This window comes from Centrocercus urophasianus, unplaced genomic scaffold, assembly GCF_019232065.1.
Source record: "Centrocercus urophasianus isolate 14NV4802_14NV808 unplaced genomic scaffold, USGS_Curo_1.0 seq_25, whole genome shotgun sequence".
Lineage (NCBI taxonomy): Eukaryota > Metazoa > Chordata > Aves > Galliformes > Phasianidae > Centrocercus > Centrocercus urophasianus.
The window spans coordinates 6,198,667-6,218,983 of NW_024884811.1; the positions used below are offsets into that span (position 1 = coordinate 6,198,667).

A 20,317-nucleotide genomic window follows, 5' to 3' on the forward strand; every position below is an offset into this window, starting at 1 on the left:
GGCTTCCTATGTAATTTACTATCACAAATCTGTGAACTGATGTCTGGTACAGTCTAAGAATCCTTCAGTGAAAATACTCCTCTGTGTTATCATGTGGCTACTACCTCCATTTTCCTTAATTTTTCCTCACTTTTCTCCAATTACGTCCTGGATTTTAGTGGTTCACATTTGGGGCTATTGTATTTTTCATACATGAGGAAGCATGTGCTTCAAAACGATTTTAAGATACGTTACTATAAAATACTCACATCATCTTCAGGTCTGAATGGATTTCCTCTACCACCAACTCCTCCTGATATACTAAATCCAAGTTCTGGATCCTTGTCAATTCTCACTCGAATCTAAGTAGTTACAAAGTTAGAAGAACTGGCTGAAAAATGCATTCAAAGCTACTGTAATGAATTTATTACTAAGGAATTCAGATAAAAAAAAAGCTTTTGAAAGAAAAAAAAATTCAAAAAGCATTTATCATCATTCAAGCAAATACTGTAGCTCACAATATTAATTCAAGCCAAGGTATCTTTGTACATAAGTTTTACTCTAACATCACTGATATTATAATCATAGTAATCCACGCAGCTTCTAAATTCATAGATATTTAGATACTAAGTAAATTTATGTAACGTTCTCAGCAAATACATGCCTACCTGCAAGAATTTTTTCTTCCTATTTCTTGCTATTTCTAGCTGAATTTAAAATCAAACCTGGTTCCTACTTTCATTCTAAATTCTACATAGCCATCGCTGTATCTCCTTTCTCTTGACAGAAGAGTTGACTACAAGACAGTTTTACAGAAGAAGTGTGTATGTTCATTCTACCACAGAATGAAAGCTCTCAAAATTTTCCACAAATAACAAAACAATACCAAGGAAAAATTCTGTGTCCAAGAACAGTTGCTCACAGTGAAGGAGCCATTAAGTGGTGTGAGAAGTCCTTACACATATCTGTATGCCATAAATAAGACTAATAATTATCAGGCATGCATCAGATGTTCTCACTTTTTTTTTTTTTTAACCTTGTTATGATTTAGGGCTGCACAATTCCACATTTGCAACTTTTTGAATCATTTTGGAGAGCAATGAATAGAAGCAAAGTACTCTAACTTGTACTGTGATTTTGAATTTTTCAGTTACCCATAAATGATGAGTCAGTGACGAATAAACATAGTAAAAAAATGAATTTCTACCTCACTAAAAAAATGCAAACATAAGTTTTTGGAACTATCTGTTAAAAAAATCTACCACATTTCTCTTTATAACAGACAGATGCCAGTCATCCAAATGACATTTTACCCTTACCTCTTGCTTTACCAATTCATGGCTTTGTCTTGGAGAACACTGAGACTGGGTATAGGTAGGTTGGTGGGCAACTTTCAACATCAGATAATCAATTAACTGTTCTCTAGATGGATGTCTTCCCACTGATGATTGAGGAGGGAGATGATGAACTTGGCTATAGTTTGCCTGAGTTCTTTGAGGCTGGCACATCTGTCCGTTTGTCAAAGGTATCTGAATAAAATATGAATATTATTAATGCCGTAGACTTTATACAGACTAATCCTCAATTCTTCCTTATTGCAATATTTCTCATGTTTGATTGTTTTTAATTTTAGGAACACTACTAAAATTACTCTTCTGGGTCACGTGCAATCACACTCAATTTTCATGAGACTTATGAGTTCTGACTCTGTAAGAACTTTGTAAAACAAAAACATTATGTTTACTGATCTACTAGAACAGACTACACAAAGACTTTTTCACTGAGTTATCTCAACTATTTTTTTTTTTTCTGGTATATAAGTGACTATATTGAAACGTGGTTGATTTTGTTGTAGTTCTCACACAAAATATTTATAGCATTCTTAGTAAATTATATACAAATTAAAAATCCTACACAACTAGCAGACAATTTATATGATCACTGGAACAAAAAACCCAAAGAAGTTCACTTACAAGCTCAAGATTTAAATATCAAATCAATATTAATGGTATTTCTTTTGTTAAGGAGATAGCTATATCAATAAGGTATTCAAATAAAGACCTTCAGCACATTCAAACCATTTTACTAAGGATGTTGCTGGAGAGGACAATGCTTCTTACTGAAGCCGCAGAGTTACTGAGATTTCTGCAGCTCTGCCTTGAGATGTGACTCATTTTCCTTCTTCCATGCTGTTACAAAGCCCAAGTAGGCAGTCACCCTTCTGTAGGATTCCCACATTCTGAAAATGCTACAATCTTAAACTGCAGATTTTTCTGCCTACTACTATTGTCTCACTAGTCAGAAGACACAAGGACATCAAAATACTCCTTTCCTCAAGGTTATAAATAGCTAAGGTATACAAATTTCAGTCATTAACCATGCAATGTAAAAGGACATACAGAGATTATTTTAAGATGAGTTTCTATATCAAAGTCATTTTGAGAAATGCGTGTGCGTATCTCACCTAATCTACAGATGAGACCATACTTAATTTACAAGATTTTCCACTGCTTTTTCTTAAAACATTTTCTGAAAATGATAGGAAAACTATTTTTGTGTATTGTAAGAGGCAAAGAGTTTACATAGGCAACATATGTCAAGATCTACGCAAATTCTCAATACTCAGTTCTGTAGAAACTCAGTGGAAATCAGTGAAGTTAGAAATCTATCACTGCTTTGTAAGTTACATACATATATTTATTTTCACCGTACTAAGTCCTGCTTGCATAGACGGTCTTTACATATAAATACAGAATGTGTACTATGAATTCTAGCTAACCACTCCAATTTAATCACAACACATTTCAAGTTAAGTTCTTTAACTGCATAATGAGCTTCAATCTGCCTTCCTGATCATATGCATGTATTCATATGTATCATGTATCATATGCAGTATTCCAGTTTCGACATGCAGCTACTTTCCCTGGAAATTTCTTCCCTTTTTTACATTTCAAAGCCCCAGTTCCATCTACTATCTCAGCACATGCTTTTACAAATGATAGGTATGTCCATCCATGATATCATGTAGATAATTACCTGCACAGGTATTTTCTTCATGCTGTCTGGAGGAACATCTTTGAGACTAAGTGTAGCAGATGAGTAATTCTGCTTTCCTGAAATGAATACCTCATCTTGACATTGGTCTCCTGAAGTTGAAGCCTGGGGATGCTTTAAGTAAAATGCAGGAGCAAAGAAGAACATCCTTGTATTATTCAAGAAACTAAAAAGTACTCAAAAGATTTTTAAAGTGTCTTTTGAAAGGGTTTTATAATTCTTTAACTTTGTTTTTGTTTGTTTTGTTTATATAGAATATGTAAATCCTACAGGTGAAGACACCACACTTACAACATATTGGTGCATATTTACAAAAATTAGAAACTGCATAGGTGTCTTTGATCACCAATACATTGTTAAGAAAAGTCAACAAATGCTGAACATTACTCATGCAAGGATTCACATGATAAACAGTTTTCTGAAATATCTACTTAGGATACTCAGACTGAGGAGTTCTTTCCTCTCGTTTTCCTGAGAAAACATTAACTCATTTCCTTGAAAATCTAAATTGCCCAGCAATTGCAGCTTACAGCAGCAGAATTTGTTTGGAAGAAAAAGTGGCATAATAAAATTTTGTTCTATCATTTTTGATTTTTGGCTGAATTCACAATTTCAAACTCTTGTTCACAATACATAAAACAAAACCAGACATTTTTATTTGTGTTCGACCATATATAAAGGCCAATTAGAAAATTCTACTTCACAGCATTAATCTGAAAAACCTGACAATAAGGTTAAGCCATATGAAGTAACGGCAAAACATTAAATACATATTAAAAATGAATCCAGCACAAGTTTTACTCTATTTATTGAAAGCACTGTTCATCTGTAGAAAGACAGCTATCAATTTAAAGGACAGTCCTCATAGTTTATCCTTTACCCCTCTGTATATTGCAGCAGTCTCCTGTAGGTACTCACTCGAACAATGTGCACACCAGAACCTCTTCCGTCTGCAACACTCAAGGCAACACTACCCTGGCTGCCATGCAGATCCCTAGAGCTGCCATAGTGAAAGCTGCCAACAGCAGCATAATTGGAATTAAAGGACCTAGACAGCATGCTCTGAATAAAGAGGGGACAGATTTAACACAGAGATTAGTGCAGCATGCATAAACCACAAGACATGTTATATGTAGACTAATATAGACATATTCCATTGTCATGCAAGATAAAAACCATGCAAGAACAGTGCTACTGTGATATATAAAACACAACTGTCTCCTATGTTTACCTTTATTTACTGTAGATCAGCATGCAATCAGCACAGTACATGCAGATTTACATGTAAATAAAGTCATTCAAATGTTCATGTATTTGGAAAACAACATAGGTTCACAGGTTGTCAAAATTCCCACATTTTTAATAAATTTACAATATATCGAGTACATTGTGGGAAGAACAGCTGGCAGTCAAGACAAACACCTGTAAAAAATCGGTTGATTACCAGTTGTCACTATTTTGTCTTATTTTCCCCCTTATTATTGGTACAGTACAAACAATAACTCATACAGAGATTTGAAGATTATGGAGCCTCATTAAAAAACAAGCAAACAAACAAACAAACAAAAAAACTATTCCCATGCCACTGCAGGTAATGAAGAATGTAACAAAAGCTCAAGAACAGAAGAGAGATTTGGTTTTGAGCTATATTACTTTGCAGACCTAACCTCTGCTAATACTGGCCAGGGTGACAGAAAGAAAGCAGTGGACATAAGTATTTTGCCACAGACTTTTGTTGCAAGAACAAAACAATATAAAAAACTGTGCAGATGGAAACTCCCTCATATTCTACCTGACAAATGAAATAATCATAAAACTCATGAAAAATCACAGCCTTGTCAAAAAAACGGTAATAGTAAGACATGCTAGTAAGTGCTGTAAAACATCAAAACCAAAGTTGTAAAAAAGTTGTAACTCAACACAAGCAGAGATTCCCAGCGATCAGTTTAGGAAGCATTCTTGCTCTACTTATTTTTATCTTGGAAGAGAGAATCTGGGGCATTTGGAAAGAGAGCAGTATCCCTATAATTTTGTTTTTCATCATGCATGATGAAGGTTGCACATTTCTTTAGAAATTCTCTGGAGATTGCTGCACCAGAGAAGATTCTTCCAGAAAGGGGAGTAAGCAGATGTCACCAAAAAACTCGTCTGATTTTTGAGAACTCCCATTTCAGGTACACTAACCTAGATAGATGCTAACCAATATACATTACATGTTTTTTTTTTTCTTAAAGTTTTTTTTTTTTTTTTTTTCTTAAATGTTACTCGAGACTGGCTGAGGTACACAAATTGAAAGCTACATTATATCAAGGAAAAAATGATCTTATATATATTAAAAATATAAAATATGTATATATAATGTATATATAATATTATATTTATATATATATATAAATTATATGTATTTATTATATAATATTATATATATAAATATATATTATATAGACAGATAAAATATCCTGTATATAAATCAGGTTTATAGTCAGTAAGCAGACTAATGGAATCAGCTTAGATTCAGGCAGCTAGAAGTGCAGATTTGCTGCTGTTTTAACATTCTTTGTGAATGCTAAGAGTGAAAACATTCTCTATTCACTGCTTGTAAGAGAATGAAACGAGCATCTTTCTGGAACCAAAGTTTCTTAACACACTTACTTAGATGCAAGATGATAAAGAGTGGAATTTACTAAGGAAAATTTCTTCCAGATAATGTAGTAATTTTAAGACTGCTTGGAGTATGCATTTTGCAATAGCCTTCTTAAAAAAAATCTTATTTCTAAGATAAAATGAGTCTATCCTGGCCCAGAGACATTAAGGGACTTCTTAATATATTCGCAGCCTTGCTGTTTTGAGATATTTAAGGCAAAGTAATCACTTCTTGTTCCACCATTTATCTACACACTCCATAGTTTCGTACTTGACATATTCTATGTAAATTTCTTATGGCTTCCTTGTACAATATGTACACTGTTGCTGTTCCATGCTCTACAGGTGCACATAATACAAAAAGTATATCCTCAACTTTCCACTTTTTCCAAAAGTTACTTCACATAGATATGATGTAGCATTTGCTTATCATAATCCATGAAACTTTGGTATATAATAGGAACAAACAAAATTCAATTAGTCTGTGACCTTACAAATACTAAGGAACTTAGTTTTATTCCTGCACAGACCTACTGAAGTTATTTTCCTTGTTATATTGTACAAGCTTAACTTGGAAAAAGCTGTGAGACAATACTAATAAAAATATTTTTCCACATCAGGAACACAGAGAAACAAACAACAGTGAAAAAAATCTGAACTGATTAAAATTGCAAGCCTGTATCAGTTGGACTTCTTTATTTCTTTGAAGAAGGTACCATACACTGAGAACTGTCATAGTAAAACCACCTATATTTTAGTTTCTGAATAGGAAAGTAAGCACCTACTTTTATGACTTGTTTTTTGCAATTCTTCCTGTTCTAAAAAGGTAGTTAATGAATGAGATTTAAATAATAGAGCACTTAATTCCAAACAAAATTATAATTGAAAGCAAAAATGCGTCTGATAAACTCTCAAGAAATCCACAAAAACAAAAAAGGAAAATACAGCTATGTAAGTGACAGATACACTTTCTACCAACTCCAGTATTTGCAGACAACTCTTACAGATATTTACTCTTCAGTTTAAGAAATTCCTCTAAAACACAATAAAATGTGTGTGATTCTAAAAAAAGAGACAGTATCTTAGCTTAAATTCCTAAATGAAAACTTTCAACATAACTAGAAAGTTACAATTACTTGTCAGAAAAACCGGCAAGTCTCCCTTGAAAAAGGAAGTATGATGAAATATGTTACTGTTCTTAAAAGCTCACCCATACACTGAATTTAAAAGCTTTGGTACTGAGACTGAGGGGACAGAATTCATTGTGCACTTTCCTACAGCTTACTACATGTAACCACTAGGGAGCAGCTTGACATTTAAAGAAATCTTCTCTATCCCACAGTAAAATCAGCTTTGCATTAGATAAGAAAATTATTTCTCCAGAAAATATGCAAAAGAAAGATTTACAAGAGGTCTTATGAACTATATTCACTTTCCTTCAGCACGTGGATAATTTTAGTTCATCAGAATATGGTGTCTTAAATCTTGTCAAAGGAATTTATAGATTCTGTTTACTTGCTGGAAATCTGCTATTAATATTTTTGCAGGATTTAAAATATTCTTATACCTCTCCTCATACAAACTAAATTCTTGAAAGTTTCCTTTTGCCTGAATGAGGTTAAAAAAAATCTGATAAATATAACATAATTCAAACTTTCCCAATTTTGCCCAACAAGCCTTTCCCTATCTCATCCTGTTACTAAATTCTATAGAAACCAAGCAAAAAAGTAGTCCAGGAGCCTCACTCACCACCACTCCCCTCCAACCACAAAAAACAAACAAACAAATGAAACAACCCAAAACAAAAGAACAAAAGACAAAAGCCTAAACACCATCTCCACATCACAAACCCTCAACAAGTCAAAGCCACCACACATTCTTCACATACTTTTTCGTAGTAAGTATTGGATAAAAATTTAAAAAGTGATTAATTCAATACCAGACTCAAAAGAAATTAAGATTATTAACCCATATTGTTGTGCACAACAGGCACAAAGATATGAATTAAATATTCATCATAATACTTAATTTTGTATACTTGATTTATCAGTGCTATGTCTTGTACTTTGAAAGAAAGGGAAACAGCATTATAAATCCATGAGCTTTGTCAAAGCAATTTCCAATAACTGTTCTTTAAACGAAGTGTTCACTTCTTCAAGTAAATACTGATTTTTTTCCAGACTTCGTAACAACTTCAGAAGTCTGTTCTGTAGATTAAGCTCCCATATTAGAAATAGTACAATCATACCTGAAACCATTATTTTAAAAGAAAAAAGAAATATCCAGAATTTCTACATTATCATATTTGCCAGCTGCCATATAGGATTCCATCTGCATTTCTATAGTTTTTTTGTTGTTTTTTTTTTTTAAAGCCAATCATATCCCAGAAAATATGAAGTAGACAATTATATGCATATTCACCTTTAAACTCATAAGTCTTAGCTTAGTAAAATCTTCTTTAAAATGCTTTAAGGCCAGCATAAAAGAAGCACGCACAGAAAAGGCACACTATTAATATATCTTAGATAGATGCACAGCTAAGAACCCACTGAGCAACTATTCCATATCCTTCTAGTAAGAAACAATAATTAAGGTTTACATAAAAAGCATGGAAGAAAAAATATGAACAGATATAAAGGGTATTAAGTCAAGGTGACTAAATTTCTACTACCAGGGCAGTTTTCATTTGATGTATTAAACATCATTTCTAACATGTGAAACAGACAGCGCAAGAATGAACTGAAGCCAAATAGCTCTAGCAGTGCACTTAAGTTTCCCCCTATACTCAGCACTGTGCAATTTTTTTCATTTTCCATTGTTTGGCTTAAGATTATATATATGCATACAGGGGAATTTAACATTAGAATATGCACCTTTGATTAAGATTGGAACATTCTGTGACAGCTTTGTATGACAAATGGTCCACTACACCTTAGCATAATACTTTGGCTTAAAATATTTGTTCTTTTGTTCTATGTGACTCAAAATGGATCACAAGAACAGCTATGGCTGTTGTGCAGACATTGAAAACAAACATCTCTTTTTATAACTAGGAATTATGCAAATTAAACAAAACCAAATTCACTTCCAAGGAAACAGAGTCAGGTTGATGGTATCCTGGCCAGTATTTAGTTATGTGATTTTACAGTGGTTCTGCTGGATAGCATACCATATGTTCTCCCAGTCTCTATCCAATTTCTTTGAAGATGCATAACTGCTCACGTTTCCATATCAGCTCAAATTTTTGATAACATTAAGGTACATAAAGAATCCTGTTCATCATTACTCTAGTTATATCAAAATCTCCTGTGATTTCATGAAATGAGCAAGATTTTTATGTGCTCTCAGTTATAAATATTCACTCAACAGTCTGTCAAATATCCAACTTCAAAAGACAACTGGCTTGGAGCAAAAAAATGGCAACTGTATTTTTTCAGCTCCTCCGCATTTGAAGCTGTAGACCTATAGATACTAGGAAATGCATTTTACTGATGTTCTTTTCCTTGTTCTTGAAATGAAAAAATAAGGAAAAAATGCAGAAGAGAAAGCTCAAGAAAGGTAACAGAATAGTATAATATGAAGACATTATATTAATGTTAATATATTAACAACAAAAATTACTTGACCTAAAAAAAGTTGGACTTGCAGTCCAGAAGGACAACAGGACATTTAATGTATTCAAAGGTTATTGGACTAAGCTGGCAAGTATGATGTAAAAGCATCAGGGACCTTTTTCTACAGGGAAACATTTCATTTAGAGACTGTTTTTCACATATTCTTCATAAACATGTTTACCTTTTAAAAGAAGTAGTAGAACAGAAATATAATTTTACTGGTAATTAAAAGCTGCTCAAAACATAGATATTTAACTTAATGCCTAGATTAGAGAAAAGTAGAAAAAATAAAATTATTTTTACCTTTTCTAGCTTTTTAGCCTCAATATGTCGCAGCACTTGCTCCCTCCAGTCATGAGGGACTTTACTTTTTCCTGTAGGGTCTAACAAAGAGTGCTCAGAGTTAACTCTTGGATTTGATCTCTTTGAAGGGCTAGTCCGAGAGTAATTAAAGTCACTAACTGACATAGTTCTTTCTGGTATTTCATTCACTGATGGACGAGCACTCTGTGGCCGAGGTACGTTTGGACCATCAATGCTGTACGTCCTGGCAGAAAGAGGTCTCTGCTGCCCTGACATTACTGGTGGAGCTCTTCCCATTGAATGCAAATCTCTGTATGTTAAATAATCCCCTTCAGGAACCTGGGCCCGCCTTGAAGGTCCAGCATCACCGACATTTACAGAAGCAGTAGAGGATACACTGCTCTGTCTTTGAAGAGTGTGCCTTGTTGCTCCAGGGAGCAGTCTGTCATTTGGTGGAACAGCCCACATGTCTATATGTCTACCAGCCATTCGCTGATGAGTGCTGTATGCAGCAGTGGCACGGACATTGTTGTGATTGGAGAAATTCATATTGGCAGAATGTTTTACATAGCTGGGTGCTTCTGTGCTGTCAGACCTCAGCAGACGTGAAGGAGGTAAATTGCTTTGTTCTACTTGGGTGCTTTGTTTCTGGGGCCACAAGGTGTCTTTTGCTGCTGTACTGCTGCTGTACTGAATATTATACTGGGGAGTGGAAAACATCTGTGGACCACCTGGCACTGATCCTCTCACTACATTACCACCTTCAGGATTGTGATTTGAGTCCAACTTGAATGGAGTTTTTGTAGACAATATTAAATCAGATGATGACGACGATCCAGGAAAAACTTGCAAAGGCTGATCATATAGAAGAGTAGCAGATTTACTTCTGACTATGTTTTTCCCATCTACATTACCAGATGAAGATTTTACCACTGAGTTTGGCTGTGGAGATCCACTGTCACTGACAATATCATAGACTTTCAGACCACCAGGGTCCATATTGGTGATGCTGTGAGACTTCATTACAGTACCACTTCTCTGTGGTGACAGATCTTCAGTGCTCCGTGAAATAGACAGCTCAGTAGAAGAGTTGCCATCAACTGTAGTGCTTCTCAGTAGTTCATCTTTACTGGGAGACTGTACTGATTCCTCAGGATGTCCATTTACTTTATTTACAGGATACCTATTTCCATTTTCCAAGTGCTCACCTTCTTCTTTTGTAACATTATTCACCAAGCCCTTTACTGACACTACTTCCTGTGGCTTTATTCTTTCTATGGGAACTGGCACTGCCTCTTCACTAGCCAGTTTATTGATATTCATGTTTATTTGGTCTAATTTGTGAGTCTGCTCTGTAGGACTACTTAGATCCACACCTTTTCCTATCAGACCTATTCTTTCTTCAATGCTCAGTTCGTATTCAGACAGATTTGTAACTTTCTCTTGCATATTTATTTCTTCTTCTGCAGTAATGTTCATTTCACCTCCATTTTGCAAAAGATTATTCAAATTTTCATCTTCTCGCCTGCAAGAAAAGATGACTCACAAACAATATTCCTAAGGGATTGAAGATATTCCTTCAAGAAAATTTAGAAAAACTGATGTGCAACATGGCCATGCTGCACACACAATGCAGGACAAAAACCAATTTACAAATAAATTTATGATTTGCTATCTTACCATTACAAAAATATGTTATTCAAAAAGTTTGCTTTGCTGGTTAGCATCATGTTCTGATTTCAGACAGTGTGTGGGAACTGTTAGGTCAGGGCCTGAACCAATGATAGAGCAACTGTTGAAGGGACACAGCCAGCCCTGGGAGTACAGGTAGAAGCAATTCACTTGTGCAAACTACATTTAAGGGTTGGCAGCACAAGTGAAGGATCTCTACTTGGATATTACCTTCTTCTGAGTGTTTAAGCAAGCTCTGGTCCTTGGAAAGGGGTAAGCAATTCATTATTACTGCATTACAACCTCTTCCTTTCTTGAGTGATCTAAAACTGTTTTGAGGCAGATATATCTGCTAATCACCTATCCTTACATAAAGCTACTTAACTTACACAGGAATAATTAAGGGTAGTTCAAAAATGTTAAAAAGTATAAAGCAACTGTAACTTAAATTTCTTATAAAACAACACCAAGCTCCAAGACAACTGTAAGCAAAATTCTTGCTTTCATTGACACACACACACAAAAAAAGCCAGAAATCTTTAAGTGCATTCTTCAAAAGATCCTAAAAGCTTTTTAATAATTATGTTAGCAATCAAATGGATCTTCAATATTTTCAACATTATGCAAATAAAAATAGTGCTCTTAAAATGTTATACTGGAAATATTTTGCAGGAATAGCAGAAATTAAGGATGAAATTATTATACCCTGTTGTAACAAGAGATGGAATCGTATCTTTCATACTAAAATTGGTCTCCAGATTTGTCCCGTTTTTTTTTCATTGCTTTTTTCTTGAAACACTACTACTTAACATTATTTTGAAATATTAAAACTTAAGACTATTTAATGAATGATTAATTAAACAAATGGACATGTAATTTGAATGATTGAATAATGTTTTGCTATTATACTTGCTTAGTTTGATACAGTGTTCTACAAACCTGAACTTGGATAAAACAGCAGCATTTGTTTCTTTGTCTGGAGAACAGAGAGAAATATCCTGGCTGCTATCAGTATTTAAGGAAACAGAATCTGACATTCGAGAAGGAGAGGAACAGTTGCTGTTATTTTGATTACTGTTATGGGTAGCTTCATCTGATAAGGAATCAGCATCTTTTGAATCATCTGTAACAAAAAATAATGCGAATTTAGTTATAGACACAAATCTGTTTAACAGCCATTTAATGTGTTTAAATCACAGTGTTATGAAATCATACACTGTTCCTGAATGATACTTACTATCTTATATATTAATTTTCAGTAATTCTTTTACAACCTTTTTATAAATTCACAGAAGACTGCTGGCAGTAGTTTCTATTACTTTTGAAATATTTGGTTCAACATAAACAGTACTCATCTTTAAATCTAAATTTGCCAAGTTTCCTTGGCATAAACTAGTGTTGCATTATTTCCCAAACATATCCATCGAATGATATTTTTTACAATTTTCATTGCTTATACAATAAGCCCAAAGTTTTCAGTTGCATTACTCTATTCGCCCCAATGAAAACAAAGTATGCCGCTTCAAATACAGCATTTTTAAGGCTTACACATTTCTTGCTTTTTAACATTAAATCATTGTTAAATAGCTATTTAGTGCACCAAACAGTATGGAAAGAATTAGATCACTGAGGATGTATGTAGTTTTACAAATGTAAAAAAAAAAAGAAAAATGTTCTTCTGCATGGTTGGGATGCAATGCATTCCCATACGTCACAGATCACATAGGACATTTTCAGAATTACTTGTCTATTGATTAATATATGCACACTTAAAATTGGTATCTGTATAAAAATAACTGATATGCAAGACTCCAAGCCAGCTGTGACTCTGACATGAGCAAACTTAAGCATACAAATAAAAACTTTCTTTTTTTTTTTTTGCTTCTAGACACAGATATGGGTGCTAAAAGCATACTTTTTGAGAAACTATTTTTTAGCTAAGAGATGAGAGAAGTTTTGAATTTTCAGCCAGTCATAAGAACCCAAAGACAATATTAATAAACACCAGTTTTTTCACAGAATCATAAAGTGGATGGAGTTGGAAAAAACCCTGGAAGTCACCTCTTTCCAACTCTCCACCATAGACAGGGTTGCCATCCAACAGCTCAGGTTGCCACAAGACTCATCCAACCTGGCCTTGAATGCCTCCAGTGACAGGGCAACTTCTCTGAGCAAACTATTCCATCATCCTCTGATAAAAGAATTTACTTATCCATTGCAAAGGCTCAGCAGACTTTTCTGGCTGCCTCAGTGGCTTTTCCTTCATCCATCCTCAAAAAAAATCTTATCCTCTTACATACAACAGCCAGGAGAGCCAGGAGAGCTTTTTTTTTTTTTCCTGGAAAGTACTAGACTAGGGACATTATATGGAACAAAATACAATTTGCTCTCAGACTTAAAAATTTAGTTTCCTCCAATGGAAATGGTTATCCAGACTGAAATTATCTTCCAGCGAAGTAACATAAACCATAGTATCTTAGTTAACAAAAACAATGATCAGATGTTTCTTTTGAGAGGAAAGAATAATAATAAAAGAGTAAGGTAATTCTGGAAAAAAAAGAAACTGGAACAAGTTTATTCTTAAGACTTACAAAGAGAGCACAGCTTCTCTGAGAAATTTCAAGAAGTGACATTGCTGCCAACAACAGCAATAATCAACAAAATGTGGGAGAAGAAGCAAGTATGGAACATTTCCAAGGCAAATACCATTTTCTGCAATTCTCTATTGAGAGAGTACTCAAGCTAACAGTTCTCAAAACCACAAAACATTTTTCTTCCCCTTTGACTTTAAACTGATTAACAAAATAGGAATGTCAGCACAGCTTTCTCAATCATACTCAAGATACAACAGGATTCTTTCCTCTATTCACAGAATCAAAAGAGTATACCAAGTTGGAAGAGGACCAGAAGCATCACAAAGTCCAACTCCTGGCTCCACATGGGAACATCCAAAATTCAAATCCTATGTCTGAAAGCATTGTCCAAATGCCTCTTGAACTCCGTCAGCCTGGGCCACGAATGCTGCACAGGGATCCTGTTTCAATGCCCATCCATTCTCTGGATGAGCTTCTTCCTAATCTCCAACCTGACCCTCCCCTGGCACAGCTCCATGCCTTTCCCTCAGGTTCAGTTGCTGTGACCAGAAAGAAGAGATGGGCACCTGCTCCTCTGCTCTTCTCATGAAAAAGTGGTAAGCCACCATGAGGCTTTATCCTTTGGGCTGAACCTCATACATCTTAACTTCTAGACTCTTTTCCATCTTTGCTGCCCTCTTTAGGATGCTATTATAGTTTTATGCCCTTCTAATACTGGGGGCACAACTGCACACAGAGCTTGAGGTGAGGCTGTGCAGAGCTAAGCAGGACAATCCCTTCCCTTCCCACGGTGGAAATGCTGGGCACGGTGCACCACAGGGTACAGTTGGCCCTTTGGGCTGTCTGGCATACTGCTGACTCAGATACAACTTGCCATCAACCACAACCCCAGACATATTTCCATGGGGCTGCTCTCCAGCTGCCTCTCCCCCAGTCTGTATGTTAATGTATTTCTAAGTAGCCACTGTTTTTATCCACCACGATACTTACAGCTTCAACTGTGAGCTTTAGTCACCAAGAATTTTCTCCCTACAGTATCAAACAGTATCTCTGTAGTTGTCCCATGCTGCCTCACCTTGCTTCCAGTGGCCACAGACTTTCTTTTCTGCCTAAGTTCAAGAAGACAATCCCTGCTAAGCTAAGCCAGTCTTCTGCCTTGCTTGTTTAATTTCCAGCATTTGGAATGGCCTACTCTTGTGCTCTTAAGACGTAATGCTTAAAAAGTGACCTGTACTGACAAACTCCACTTTTGTGAAAAACGATCCACCAGAGGACTTCACCAACTAGTTCTCCAAGCACTCTCAAACCTGCTCTTCCCACATCCAGGGTGGAAGTTTTGGTGGCAGTTTTCCACCTTTCACTCAACTTCTTCATCATCACCATGGCCAAGATGGCTTCCAATCAAGACTTCTCCCATGAGACTCTCTGTTTACAACAAGTTAACTGCTGAACTAGAGAGTTGGTCATCTTTCCATTAACCGACAAATGTAATCACCTTTTACATAATTTAAATGGAAAAACTAGGCATTTTGAGTCAAGGAATTATTAGAATCCCACAATACTTTTTTTTATAGTATCTAACCTTTTTTACTGTTGCTAAGAGCTACCACTTTTGGTTGGTTGATGGAAGTTTCTATCAGTGGTGGACGCATTTCTGCCATTTTCATCTCTTCATCAGAAGAGAGTTCTTCTGACTCCTGCTAAAGGAAAAACAGTTTTATATAGAGAGCATTTTAAATAAATGGTTAAAGGTAAGTAAAACTGATCTAAACCATTACCCTATCTAATAAACAGTGAAGGTAAACACAGTAGTGAAGTAACACAGACCTAACGTAGCAACTGTGTGGTGCAAACCCACTGAATTTATTAACTTTTTACCACTGAATTATCTTTAAGATGCAGCACATACACATTTGCTGTGTGTGTGATGAACTCAATGGGAATGATGGTTAAATTGGTGACAACTTCAGCTTAGGTTTTCATTTTGAAATTTACACCGGGATGAACTTTCAAATGGAAGAGAAGATATTTAGGAATAAATGATGCTGAATAGATCTAGGCTAAAAATCACTAGATCCTAACCATCAGATGGATCTTAGTGCAGTTCTGAAAGACATAAACTGACAAAGCTGCCTGCAAGAACAGCCATGCAATAGATTCAGAATTCTATTGCCTGGCCCATATGCTGCTGTCATCTTCAAAAATACAATTTTTTTTTTCATTAATATTCTCTGTAATGAAACAAAAATCTTTACAAAATACAGTACCATCAGTTGCATGGGGCTAACTACCTGGCCAGCTTTTGGACTACAGCAGAGGTCAGTAAAACTGAGTGAGAAGTAGCAAACATGTTGTGACCAAGTTTATAGCAATCCTGTCCCTCTATAACAAGAACAGATAACCTCTTTGCTGCCTCTGCCCTTCCCCTTCAGTGTGACATTTAACAAGTGCAATTAACAATGAAAGGAAAAGCTTTTATGCATATAAAGTTACGTGGATTGAGACAAAGTTAGGGGGAAGTTCTTTACAAGGAGAGTGGTTAGGCCCTGGAATGGGCTGCCCAGGGAGGTTGTGGATGCCCCGTCCTTGGACGTGTTCAAGGCCAGGTTGGACGGGGTCCTGGGCAACCTGATCTGAATGTGTGTGTTTGGTGGCCCTGCTTGGCAGGGGGGTTGGAACTACATGATCCTTGAGGTCCCTTCCAACCCGGGCGATTCTGTGATTCTGTGATTCTGTGAAAGTTAGTAGCAAGTTACTATAAGGAAGTAAGGAATTTAGTATCCACAGTTGACTACATACTACTGCCTGATTTCCTTACTGGCATACAGCCAGGTTTAAAGAATGATTGCCACTGCTAGACAACTAGGTTTTTTTTTTTTGTGGGGTTCTGATTGTTGCTTTTTTTGTTCTTGTTTTTGTTTTTAAAATATTGTTTTTGAACTGCAGAGAATTGTCAGAATCAGTATTTTCAGAATGCATATAATAGCAGGAACATGCAATGGGGGAAAAGACCCAGCAACAGCCACAATGGCTTGCCATAAAGTCTCTTAATCACATGATAAATGCAAGCTCCAGTGCTTGCACAACACACACAAAAAATAATCAGTTCATGAAACTACTGAAAAAAAAAAGCCAACAAAAAACATTTTACATGATGTGATTGACAAGTAATTAACTGACAACCTCCAAAATGTTATTAATGCTGAAACCTGTTCTAAAGTAAAAAATATATACATTTGTCACAGATGTACAAAGAGTTCAGAAACTGTGTCCTATTTCCTAAAAAAAGTCATACTTAATATATCTTACTACTAAATACATACAAAAATATTTTAAAGCCCACTTGTTAACTGAAATGAACAGGCATGATCACTTACATACTCAAGATTTTGCTTGTTCCTACTGACAAGATATTTTGACATTTCAGTAACAGTCACAATCAATTATTTACCAAGGTGCTGAAAATCAAGTGGAAACCAGAAAATTCTATTTAAGAAAGAATCTTTTCCTGAGCTTAGTACTTAGACCAATTTTTGAGCTTGGCTTATTTTTCTTTAAATGCCTACAGTTTCATTAGGAACTTTTTGTTACATTTTTCAACTTGCACTTATAATATAGGTAAAGTGAGAATAATATTGCATTACAAACCCTTCTGTACTAACAGTGCTTGTGGATAGAAATTTTCTGCTTTTGTCAACATAAATTTTCATTTCTCTTAGAAACAAGTCTGATGCAACACCAGCACAACTCTTTGACTGCTATAATGTTCATCACAATGCCTCACCTCAAGCGTGTCTTCATGATTAACAATTGTTTTTGTGTTCTGCAAGGTTTTAACAAGTGCAGCCATCTGCGAATTTGCAGTGCAGTGCTCAGCTTCTGGTTCAGTAGGCTTCTGCACAGAGCTTCCTGCTGAATACTGCTTTCTCTCATCAGCCTTATTCTTCATTGGAACAATTTCGGAAGTCTACAGGATTAAGAACATTCGTACAAAAAACATTTTGAAACCCTTTTCAATAACATATGATATCAAGAATTGACATTACATATCATGGAAAATTATGAAATAGATGATGTTTGAAATGAGCAAGCATGAAATACACGAGATAGAAAGAAACCTCTCTAGACTATCCCATTGTACTCCTCACCCTTTTCCAATTGGTTTCGCTCTCATCCCTACTGGTGTCAATTCATATCATTAAACTTTCAGTTAAATTAAAAAAAAAAAAAAAAAAAAAAGCCAAGAGTATCTACAATAAAACAAGCGAGCGAAGACATGCCAAGCAGTCCTACCACCTATTGCACTATATCTTCATTTTCAGCGTTAAGAGGAAAATTGCTAACACCAAGCAGACATATATTGCAGACTTCTTCATGGTGAGGGTACAGAACACTGGAACAGGCTGCCCAGAGAAGCTGCAAGGTCTCCTTCAACGCAGACATTCAAAACTCGTGTGGATGTGTTCCTGTGTGTCCTGATCTAAGTGCTCCTGGTCCAACAGGGGCATTGAACTAGATGATTTTTTCAAGGTCTCTTCCAAACCCTGACATTCTGTGATTCCTAATATGATGAAGAGGTAAGCCCTGCTCTTTAATGCAGAGCATTAATGAGGACAGAGAAGAACTAAAAAGAATTAATGGCAATCTAGATATTTGGAAGTTTCAGTGAAGTCAGAAGATAATATTGTATCTAACCTTTACCCCCACATCTTTTACAGAAGCTGTCTGGCTTTCTCGTTTTGATTCCTTAGCAACATCTTCAGTAGACTCTTCATCCTTTAGCCTATGTACAATTGTCTGCACTGTTTTGACCATATTCTTCAGCTCATCAGGATATGGAGTTGGATACCTCTTCAAATTGCCTTCCTGTGTAATAAAAAGTAATATTCTAATTTTAATTAAAAGCTGTAATTAAAGTATCAAGTTTTAAAACAGACAATAGATTCAGACAAAACACTCAGAGCAAAACCTAGAATCTCCACTTTGCAGTTTGAATCTACCTAGATTAACAAAAATTTTAGAAAACCCAGCAAAGTTACAAATCAATTATTTTTGCTTTAAATTTGTCTGTTGATACCAAACAGGAAGAGTAATGGCAACTGCTATGTATTTAAATAAAAATCAGAATTAACCATTATTTCCCAGCTATCCTTCTCCTGTACCAGCACCAGTCCAGCAATTTCATAATTATGTGCTCCATTTTAATGATGAGGAAAAAAAAAAAAGCCCAGTTTGATGCTCTTAAACTAATAAATGAAGTCTTGATTTCTTCAGCAGAGCTAAGTCAGCAGTCAAAGGAATAAAAAAGGAGGGGAGTCAGGAATGTCAATGGGAAAAAGAGAGAGAGAGAAACACCAGTAGTAAAAAATAAATGAAGTACTAACCCGAGGTGGTGCCTCTCTCTCATCTTTGTCTTCATCACACTCAAATGCCACCTGAGCACGCTGTTTCCTCTGTTCTTCCCACAAAGATGGATTGAAGCTTTCATTGTCAGATATGAACATAACTAAAGAAAAAAACAAGCACTTGTAAGAATAGGATGCATTACACAAAATAAAAGTCCTCTTTTTTCTTCTTTTTCCTGGATGGCATTTTTTTTTATTTATACTTGAAAAGGTAACAAATTAATGATGCTGTAAGTTGAAAAAGAAATCCTTACCATCCTCAGTCCTTGGTTGCTGGGGGAACATGTAATTTGTAAGCACAGTTTTCTGTGTGTCAGGGTCTGCTTCTTTTTGAAGGGGGATAAGTGGTTTTGACTAAGAAGCAAATCACAGAAAATTACATTAAGAAAACATATGCATGTACAAAGTAAAGATTATCTACATAACTTATAGAATGCAAGGCAGAGCAGTCTTCATTTTCCCTCTGAATAATTTTCAGAGAATGAAATTGCTAATACATGTCAATAGATGACTTTCTTGGGAATGGAAAAAAACAAATTCAAATTCAAGAGAATAAACTGGATATAAAAAAAAAATAACCCTATTTTTGCTAGGACTTATTGTTGTCCCAAAGTAAGCTGATCTGGGATGCACAGACACACTTAGTCATCTTACCTGTAGACAGCTATGTAAAGTAAAATTTTGTGGTTTTTTTTTTTTTTTTTTTTTTTTTTTTTTTTTTAATAGAATATTGATATCAGACTGGTAACTCTCACTCTTCAGAAGTCTTTGAGTATACCACACTTGAGATCAAAGAATTTCTGGAAGCCCTGAAAGCCTTAGTGCCATACAGGAAATTGGTAGAATATAGAGGAATAAGGCATGAGTACACGAGTTACTTCTCAATAGCTCGAAATATGGACAGCCACAAAGTTCAAAGATAGGACAAGCAACCTAGCACAAAAGAGGTTATGCAAATCTTCTACAGTGGTGCAACTGCAGCACACCACTGTATACGTTTAAGTGCTAACAACTTTTCAAATACCACCTTTCTTGTTTAAGAGATGACAAATAA

General features: G+C 35.4%; 1 protein-coding gene across 7 annotated transcripts in view; it reads right to left on the reverse strand.

Annotated features, from left to right (window-relative positions):
• Positions 1 to 20,317, reverse strand: part of ERBIN (erbb2 interacting protein) — a 110,727-nt gene that overhangs the window by 5,859 nt on the left and 84,551 nt on the right. For 4 of the 7 annotated variants that reach the window (XM_042825871.1, XM_042825867.1, XM_042825870.1 and 1 more), the window contains 11 exons: positions 19,518 to 19,617; positions 19,243 to 19,364; positions 18,554 to 18,724; positions 17,643 to 17,825; positions 15,441 to 15,558; positions 12,204 to 12,387; positions 9,594 to 11,118; positions 3,952 to 4,095; positions 3,016 to 3,147; positions 1,299 to 1,508; positions 249 to 341 (listed from right to left, as the gene is read on the reverse strand). In XM_042825871.1, the coding sequence (XP_042681805.1) occupies positions 249 to 341; positions 1,299 to 1,508; positions 3,016 to 3,147; positions 3,952 to 4,095; positions 9,594 to 11,118; positions 12,204 to 12,387; positions 15,441 to 15,558; positions 17,643 to 17,825; positions 18,554 to 18,724; positions 19,243 to 19,364; positions 19,518 to 19,617 (2,982 nt within the window). The remainder of the gene's footprint in view (positions 1 to 248; positions 342 to 1,298; positions 1,509 to 3,015; positions 3,148 to 3,951; positions 4,096 to 9,593; positions 11,119 to 12,203; positions 12,388 to 15,440; positions 15,559 to 17,642; positions 17,826 to 18,553; positions 18,725 to 19,242; positions 19,365 to 19,517; positions 19,618 to 20,317) is intronic. The other 3 variants (XM_042825869.1, XM_042825868.1, XM_042825873.1) reach the window with 3 other exon arrangements.